Here is a 10,384-nt window from a genome sequence, read left to right as displayed (position 1 = left end):
CCCAATAAGACTGTGAACACACTATACCTACACAGTTCTGTTCAAACAGCATACAAAAGATGATTTTAATCATAGGTGCCCATTAAATAAAAAATATTGTAAAAAAGAAAAAAAAAACACACCAAAAAATCATGATTGAGATTGAGATGTTTTTATTACTTTCACTGCTGCAGCTATATGCTCTTTTATAATCTCTATACAAAATGTACAAAATCAGTACAGGTGAAAATAAAACATGTTAACAGACCAGAGAAGTCCACAAATAATGCTGAATATGACATGTAAGAGTCATCCTGTATTAAAGGGAGTTTTATATCAGTCTCAATATTTATTTTTCTTACAAAACATAAAGCCAAAAATAAACTCAGCAAGTCAAGCATTGTGTATTAACCCAAATATAGCCCGTTCAAATGATCAAGGATATCAACAAATGAAATATGATAACTAAAGCTTTCAACGATGAACGCTTTGAGGATGAGGTATGGCATCGACTATTTGACAATTAGAAACCTTTCAGATTTCTTAAACTAAGCTGTGCATTGTGCAACTGATCCCTTTAAGACTCTCTTCCACATCCTCTCTAAACCCAAACAGACAAAAACCAGGCTTAAAATCCAACTTGAAAGCAAAGGCCGTCACAGGAAGGAACTTCAAAACAATACAGCCCTCCTTCAGTACGTCAGCATAACACAAAAGGCTAGGCGATCGATCCAAAACAAGAGCACCGACTTCAGTGTGTAAGAGAAGACCCTTTTGTCAACTTATGTAACAACTTATCATTATTTTTATTTTACTTAGATGACCTGGAGGTTTCATATAACACCTGAAAGCAGCCAAACTAACCCATACCAGAAAAAGGAAGAAGTCAAAGCCTGCTTGTTTACTTTGCATTAGCGCGCACTGCATCACACACGTCAAAACTCAAACTGTCAATCATCATCGTATGCCACTTCAGAAATAAACGTCCTCACCACATACTGATATCCCTCAACTATCTATATGGCTGGTTCATAAACAAAAACAACAGGGAAACCAAGGGTCGAGTTGACTGCATATGTAAACTTAGCTGATTTTAATTTCCTATGAGACTCGTTTAGCCGGGCATGAGAAGGGATGGCGATTTCCCAAATGGCAAAGGAGTCTGTGGGCAACATGGACGCCTTTCAAAGGGTGGCAAGGAGCTGAGATGGGCGTCTGGAAACATGGGGCCAGTGCTAAACGGTGCTAACCCAAGCCAAAGTGCTGAGAGACGGGCATACCATGGAGCAGAAAGAGTCGCCGAGGCGTTTTGAGCCATTGCGTACTGGTGCTCGTGACAGATTACTTCTGATGCCAAACAGTCTTGAGGCTGGATGTCCAGCGTGGGGTCTGAATAGGAGATAGTGGAGAGGATGGAGCCCCAGAGACAGAGCACCATGTTGGATGAAGAGGTAGAACAGTGCTGGTCTGGTCCGGCAGTGGTGGGCCGCGGTTTCAAGCTTTCGTTGGTCAGGATGCAGCAGTGGAGGTTTGAGGTTTGGCGCGGTGAGTCGGGCAAGAGCTCAGGGAGGAGTGCTGGTGTCTGAATAGATGTTTGCTTCACTGGCTCAAAGTAAGTGCGGCTAGAGTTGGGGAGACGTCCGAGCTGGTGGATGACGGTGGAGGAAGCGATGAGACCAGCTACGCTAGTCAAGTACAGGAGACCCAACATACAGGTAACCTGGAGGGAAAATAAAGCATTTTTTTTTACAATGCTTGAACAAGAGAATGAGACTTAAGCCTGGTTTATACTTCTGCATCAAGTGATTGATGTCACCCACAGTGCCTGCCAGCTAGCGTTTCGGAAGTGTTATTTCAGAGCAACACAAACAGCGTGCAGAAGCATAAATGCACGGTAACGCGCAAGGCGGGTGCCGTGAGTCACGCCAATCACTCGACAGAGAAGTATAAACCAGCCTTAATACTACCACTAACACTACCGCCACCACCATCAGCGATAATACAATAATAATAATACATAAATAATTAAAAAACATAACAAAAATGTATAATTAAAATAATTGATAAAGAAATTAAGTAGCAGGGGAGATGAAGTTCTCAAAATATGAAATCAAAATCCTCTAATAAAGTATATAAATATTTTGCTTTTTGACTTTTTTTTCTCTCTTAACATCTTCAGATATATCTCACTTTATTCTTTAAACACATTAACCATAATAAAAATAAACCAAACCATATATAAAGGGCAGACTTTATTTAAATATATGCAATGCTGAAGCTAAGCCAGTATTTGCTGATAATTCTTTTCAATCTTGACATCAAAATAGGTGCAATATTCGGGCCAAATGAGATTTCAAAGGAAAAGAGTTTCAGCAAATTCCTACTGTTTGGCTTTTGGCAAATTTGAATACAGTACACACATCATACAGACTACTTCTCTGGTTTATGAATCTAGTCTTATCTGTTCAGTTGAGATGATTCACCTTGGTAAAGTGCTGGTATATAGCTGATAGGGCTTCCCTCCAATTGAGGTTCTCCAACAGAACACAGAGATCCGTGTAGGTGAACCAGCCTCGCTTCATACCTTGCCGCTCTGCAATACTATGAGCACAAAAGCCAATTAACATGTCTCGATTACACTGAAATTCATAACACCATGATGATATAATGAACAAACAAGCAGGTCTGAGGACCTTGAACTTTGTTACATAACTCAAAACTTAAATGAATTGTATTACTAACACAAATCACACTGGTGAACAGATTAGCCTGAAAAGGGCACTGCAGAGCCATTTGAGGAGAGGTGAGCTCCAGAGAGGGGGAGCATGAGCTGTCGCTCCTCCTCCTGTAAGCTGTTTTAATGCGTACACCAACCCCACCCCTAACCCTACCCCCAGTGACATCACTCGTAGAAGAAGTGCAAAAAAGGTGGAGCTCAAGCTTAAGCTCCCCCTCTCTGGAGCTCACCTCTCCTCAAATGGCTCTGCAGTGAGCACCACTTGGAACAGCGTTTAGGTTTTTCTAACTTTTTAAAATCTCATTCTTCTGTTGAACACAAGATACTCTGAAGCCTGATGGAAAAAGCAGCCAATGACATTAATAATATATATATATATATATATATATATATATATATATATATATATATATATATATATATATATATATATATATATATATATATATATATATATATATATATATATATATATATACACACTATGTGAGTCAGCTGTTTTTTTCCAATGTTCTTCAGTATATATACTTTTGTGTTCAAAGGAATAAACGTAAATAGGATTTGAACAAGTAGAGGCTGTGTAAATGAGGGAATTTTCATTTTGGGTGAACTATCCAGTTGCAAAAGAAGCAAATACTCATGAGGATGTTATTAAAAATAAAACATCCTTGATCTTTTGAAAAGAAAAACAAAAAGGTATGCCATGACTCCCTTAAAGGCCAGAGGGATTGTTCACTGGAAATGTAATTTGAGATGCACTAGTATGAGACATGTAGTGCATGTTAACTAACCTGCTTTCAACCTGACTAAGGACTTTAAAGAAGTCACTTGGTTCAGTGAAGAGGTTCCACTCCTGCAAATATACAACATCTCGTTTTGAATCACTTTCCACAGAAAAAAACAAACGCAAAACAACCTTCAGTACTTTGGAAGGGTGGAAGGTCACGCTTACAATCGCATTGAGGAAGTTCATCTCCAGAGTGTTGACAGTCTGAACGTCCAGCTTGGCCGCAGTACCCCATTCATCGTTGAAAACCTCCTCCTCTTCTCCTTCATCATACAAATATTTACTGGCTACCATCTGGACAAATTTACAGAAATAGAGAGTCTTGTTGATTACTTCATGTTTCTTGCACCTTTTCTAAAGCCAAATTTAAGCATTTATAAGGTGCGTTTCCAACAGAAGTTTGGGGAATTACATATCTACATGTATACACATATTTCATCACATTATAACAGATATGGATGGACAATACGGACTTTAAACTGTATCACAATATTTTCTTGTAATTATTACAATAATTTATATGCATCCATTGCGAGAGAAAAAAAAAGAAAAGTTCAGTATGTTTTAGGGCTGTGCAATTAATCGAAAATCCGATTTCGATTTTGGCTTCTAACGATTATGAAAAACCATTAATCGAGATAAACGATTATTCCATTATTTACCGCCCCCTGTCCAGTTGTCCTCACTTGTGGCTCTTAAAAGCGCAAAAGACCGCATGCTTATGTGCGTGTGTGTGCGGCGCGCAGACAGTCAGAAGTATGCGGTCTGCACTTGGTCTCATTTGCACATTGTGACGAGCAGAGAGCACACACATCTAAAGTCATTAACGTGAGTGCTTCAATGTTCAAATAGGTGTCAAAATGGGGTGTTTAGTGATTATTCATATTAACCCTCATTTTGTAATAAACAAACGAGTTGAGGATCAAGAGACACGTGAAAGCGAAACCATTAAAGTGAGAGAGCACTATAGCTGCCGCCTGTTTTATCATAATTAATAAAACAACGAGAAAATCCCTCTTTGCTGTTGACTGAAGACTTTTGCAGCTAAAGTGTTTTTCTTACGGTGAAGATGCTAAAAGCACAGTTTGTTTCATATTTTTATTCTATTGTATTTATTTCTCTTTCCTTTGCAGGGAGGAAAATAATATATGCAGTTGAAGTCAGAATTATTAGCCCTCCTGAATATTAGCAACCTTTTTCCCCCAATTTCTGTTTAATGGAAAGAAGATTTCTGAACATAATAGTTTTAATCATTCATTTCTAATAACCGATTAATTTTATCTTTGCTATGATGACAGCTCATAATATTTTAGTAGATATTTTTTTGTATATATATTTATATATATATATATATTTTTAGATATATTTTTAAAGTGTGATTCAAAGGCTTAATTAGGGTAATTAGGCAAGTCATTATATAACAGTAGTTTTTTCTGCAGACAATCAATAATATATATTGCCTAAAGGGGCTAATAATATTGACCTTAAAAAAGGTTTCAAAATATTTAAATTTGCTTTTATTCTAGCCAAAACAAAACAAATCAGACTTTCTCCAGAAGAAAAAAATATTAGAGGAAATACTGTTAAAATTCCTTGCTCTGTTAAACATCATTTGGCAAATATTTATTTAAAAAAAAATTCTCAGGAGTGCTAATAATTTTGAGTTCAACTAATAATCGTTTGGAATAATCGTAATTACAATTATGACCAAAATAATCGTGATTATGATTTTTCCCAAAATCGAGCAGCCCTAGTATCTTCACAGAAAAGCATTCATTCTTGTGTTTTATGTTCTGAACATAAGGATTTCTCCACCATTGGATGCTTTTAAATCTAATTTAAACTTTTTTTACTCCCTTGCTTTTGAGTGATGCATGCATGCTATTTTGTATCTGTATTCAGTTTATACATATAGTTTTGTTCTTTTTTAATGCAAGTTTATATTTTATTTCAATTATTGTAAAAGCACTTTGAATTGACGATGGTTGTGTAAAATTGAACTCTATAAATAAAAGTTTGCCTTGCCTTTTTGTTTTTACTTTTTATCAGCAAAGAGGATAAAGATAATAGAAATGAATATTGACTTGCGTTACAAAGTGAATTTAGAGTAAAAGTATGTTAGCAAATCTGTGTTTGTAAACAGGCTTAATAAAAACCCATTTCAAAAACTAATAATAGGTTTTAGCATTATTACAATAAGTCACTCTTTTTTTATTGTGGGTAGAATATTTACCGGTATTTTGCAATGATAAGATTTCGCCCATCCCTGACATCAGATGCTGTTTGTTATAGTATTATATAGTATAGTATTTTAAAGAATTTTTGATAACATGTTTGCCCCCGAAAGAGCTTGAAAGTTGAGTTATCAAGATTTCATTTTTATATTTAATTATCACCCATTTAGTAAAATAAATAACTATGCATTACAGCAACATCTAAAACTGACCTATTTAAAAATGTCAACATACCATTGATATCAAAAAGAGGTCTGAGGAGGAGATCTGTTGCAGGTATTCCGGGTTTCTGTGTCGCAGTCTTTCAATGTATATCAGGGCCAGCATCATAGCACAGGGAGAGATACAGGCTTCCCTGTAACACAAATAGGGTGTGATGTTGCTCCTGAGAATATTCATCAAATCTAGTTGTAGCACACTGAGACAGTTTTGAAGTTAAACACACCTGGCCACATGTGCAGCGTATTTCTTGTGGAGCTTCCTAATGGGACTTGGGGCAGACTTCTGGAGCAGTTCCACAGCAATGTCTGGATGAAAAAAAACAATAGGTGAAGTGAAAACTATATACTAAACAAAATACTAAATACTGCACTATATATTAAATCTAACAGTACTGTGAGGCAATGATGTAAGGTTCATCTATGATAAAAAAAAAGCCGCAATTTAGAAAACAACTATTAATAGCAATGCAATTCAATCAAACACAAATGCTTCATTATGACACTAATAATTATTTTGTTGCAACAATTAAAAATAATTTATTTAAAATAACTAAATTACATTAGCTTAATTGCATAATGTTTTATAAAAAAAATAAATGTGTAACATCCAAATATAATTGATGCACACTAAAATGCACGCTAAGTTTTTATTTATACTGTTAGATGCTTAACCGTTCCTGGGTGGCTCGCCAATGTATTAGATGACTCTAATACATAAAATAAGTAGGTTGACCAAAGTTCTTATAGAGAGAAGACTTTATTGAAGACAGTGAATATTGCAGTAACTTTAACCAAAGTACTGTCTGTGAAATACTACTTTATAACAAAGGATTTGACCCCCCAGAGATCACCAAACTGGTTGGGTTAGGTCACAACACTTGACTTTATTGTAGGCCATTTGGTTCACACCTTTTCAGATTCAGATACTTGTTTGCATATGAAGCAAGCCATGTAATCTATCAATACTAAAGAAAAGCACAGTTTGATGCTACACCAGTTACAATTAAAATGTCTATTATAACACTAATGAAATTGTATTTTAGTATCTTTTTAATGTTTTTAATTTACTGTACATTGAGTGCCTTGGACTTAGGATTTTGTTGATCATCTTTATATTTTTTGACACATTTAATTACTCCTTAAACACTTTTATTTATTTTTGATTTTTATTGTATTTATTTTTAATTGTGATTTGCATTAGTTATGCCAAATAAATAAATAAACATAAATAAAACAGCAGACATAACACTACAATGAATCTTTAAATCGGAATAAAATTTAATTTAAAATTAATAAACAACTTACATACAGTAGCTTGAGTACATAAGCAACAACTCTCGACCAGTACTTCTACAATTGTATTGAAAACAGCAAAATGCTCTTATTCCTCTTATTATTCTAATGTAAACCAGTGAAGAAGAGGCTAAGGATATGATATTGCAATAGTTGTTTATAAATGCGACAGCCAAGGGCAATCGAGGACTTCAAGAACAACACATACACTAAATACACAAATAAACTTCCTTAAACGTACACAGACATCAACTATATGCTATAAAACTGCAGGTTAACTATGTTTCTATATAATAACTAGGCTCACCCGGATTTTTAGCCATTAGTTCTGTTCATTTACATGAGTAAATGTGTGTAAATCTAAATTTATTCAGTTTTTTACTTAATTTCAGTAATATTATTGACTAATGTGAAAATGTTCATCTGATTTATGTACAATGCAGTTTGTACAGTAATAATTTCTGTCTTTTACTAGACATATTATATGACAAACTTGCTTTATATACCAAATAAAGTCAATCTAATTGGATTTGCATTTTAAACATTAAATAAAAGTTTAAAAGACTTTTTATTTCATATATTAAGATTTAGTTCTGATACTCCCAAAAAAATTCGCAGACACCTGCAGACTTTTACCAAAATTCTTAGCAGAAATAGCAAAAAACATCAACACAAGATTCCGTCTGGCCCTAATAATAACTTTTATTTGATTGTAGGCATGGGACGATAATCATTTTCAAGGTATACCACAGTTTTAAAACCACCAATATTTTCTGCTATATTCCTACAGTATGTGTAAGACTTTTTTATTTACATTTGTTTTTAGCTTTTAGGACAACAGTATCTCCCGCATAAAATATATCCTAGATGCTATTTTAAATCGCAAAGAAATCTGTGTTTTTGAAACTAATGAATACAGCAGAAGTCAATGATTCATTTAATTTATTTAGCCTGACATGTTTACTGCTCCAAAATATTTGAAATGTTTCCAAAAATAAAATATATTGTGTTTAAAGTGGAAAAAGGTTTGTTTTTAACCCAGACATTTAAAAATAATATATTTAAGAGCAGTGGTGATAATCCCGTAAAACTGTGATACTTTTATTCAAGGTTTTCATACCATCAGAATCTTATACTAGCCCATGCCTATTTTTAAATTCAGTTGACTCACCTGTCATGGGGCATGATAGAGCATCCAGCGTGCTGTCAGAATCCAGACCATAATACAATCGTTTCCTCACTCTCTCTGACCACTGCTCATGTTCAGGCAGAAACTATAGATGATCACACGAACAACGCAATGTTGAGTCAAACACATGCAATCCTCCAAGCAAAGTTAATACTGCTTCACTAACCCACGACACTTCTCTACAAACACCTAGCTATTCCCTAAAAGATAGAGGTAAAGGTGGTTTAATATTCGCACATTCGTTCAGTAACAACTTTTGACATGCGTTTACCATGGTACTTTGAATATTGGGTCTGAAATCACATGCAAGCACGGCTTTAAAACAACATAAGCAGTATTAATTTGACTGAACAATGTTGTAACGTCATTGGCTGTTAATATGATTTCACTGTTTAGTATTAGCAAAGAATAATTTTCTTATATCCGAATGTGTATATAAAAATAACTTTACCTTAATTTTAAGAGATATTTTAATAGTTAGACTAACGTTACTTATAATAATTTTAACAATAACATTACGTTAACGTACTTGTGGTGTTTTCCTATCACACCCAAACATTGGGCCTCTGATGAAGCCTCGAACTAGATTAATTCTCACTGACAACAAACTGTCATTGTTTTACAGACTGAAACAAAGCAGGCATTTGTTTTAGTTTTGAATAATACTAATTTCTTCCTAATATTATTGGCTTTTATGAAGGACGCCATGGAATATGGATTAAAAGTTCGTGCGTAGCGTTACGATTGTTTGGCTGGAGTTTCGGAGTCACCCGCCAAAACAGCACAACTAGACCAAAAATCACTAGAGATACTGACCGTAAACTCCTGAAAGTCCGAAAAGGTGAACGTCCGCTCGTCATACAAATCGCCAAAGTCCATTTTGGCCCTCCAAGATATATCTTAAAAGACTAAAAACACAGAAAGGCCGAAGGAAGGCGTCGTGAAGCGCCCTCTCTCTGCCGCAACAGCTCCAATGCTACCGATTCACAATCACAGTTTACGCCAGTCAATGCGCCCAGTCTGCAGCTCAGTTGCGTAGAAATGCGTATACGGCAGTGTTGGTTATGAAAGAGGCGGGTAAGTTAAACATAAAACACATTCATTATGTCGTATTATAATACATAGAATTAAACAATAACTCATCGTTTTCTGTTTTATTCAAAGGCAAGTAATGATTTTCATAAATACACAGCGAAACACTTATCGTTCTACTATGGAACGTGTTACTTTTCTCAACGCTTACACTTATGGACCAATAACAGTAGTTCACTAGCAATCGCTGAGGCGTTAATTAAATCTTGCGCAAGAACATCTAAAGATGCATGTCAAGACCTTCTAATTGGGAGAACAGTTTAAAAAATGTATTTATTTTATATGAAATTATTTCCAGTAACTCTAAAAGCCCCGGAGACTTGATGGGCATCCTCATTTGTGGCCGTCAACTGCCCTCTAGAGGAAAGTAACATTAACGTCTCTAATTTATTACGACAGCACTTGTTTACTTTTCCTTTTATGGCGTTGTCTTGCATCCAGTTACGTAAACTGTTTAATATTCACGATCTAAATTTTCACCGTAATAATTTCAATAATAATGTAGCTATGTGAGTTTTTTCCTTCTGTATGTTGTACTTTTACTGATATTATATATGCCATGTTCTATTTTACTACACATTTTTATTCACTGCATAATTGAATTAACCACAATGTAATAACACCAATTAACGAGTAACAAAAAGAAAGAACTATCATTAAACGTTTACTGCAATTTACAGAAAGGTTGACAGTAAAATGTCATTCTATGTAACAATAGTTTATATGCAACAGTGGTTTACACTCAATTCCTGGAGGGCCACAGCTCTGCACAGTTTAGCTCCAACCATCTCCAACTCACACCTGCTTAATAGTCTATAGCAGTCTTGAACGCCTTGATTAGTTGGATCAGCT

At 35.0% G+C, this 10,384-nt stretch overlaps 1 protein-coding gene across 1 annotated transcript; it reads right to left on the bottom strand.

Annotated features, from left to right (window-relative positions):
• Nucleotides 1-135: 135 nt before the first annotated feature.
• cnppd1 (cyclin Pas1/PHO80 domain containing 1) lies at nucleotides 136-9,420 on the bottom strand. Its single transcript, NM_199928.1, is given in 8 exon segments — nucleotides 136-1,699; nucleotides 2,463-2,580; nucleotides 3,508-3,569; nucleotides 3,669-3,797; nucleotides 5,972-6,092; nucleotides 6,183-6,264; nucleotides 8,423-8,525; nucleotides 9,257-9,420. Coding segments are annotated over 8 exon segments (1,284 nt in total). The 5' UTR covers nucleotides 9,320-9,420; the 3' UTR covers nucleotides 136-1,093.
• Between the last annotated feature and the right edge of the window lie 964 nt (nucleotides 9,421-10,384).

The sequence above is a fragment of the Danio rerio genome, chromosome 1 (assembly GCF_052040795.2).
Source record: "Danio rerio strain M-AB ecotype USA chromosome 1, GRCz13ab, whole genome shotgun sequence".
NCBI classification, from domain to species: Eukaryota; Metazoa; Chordata; class Actinopteri; order Cypriniformes; family Danionidae; genus Danio; species Danio rerio.
This window is presented reverse-complemented; position numbering and strand designations above follow the sequence as displayed.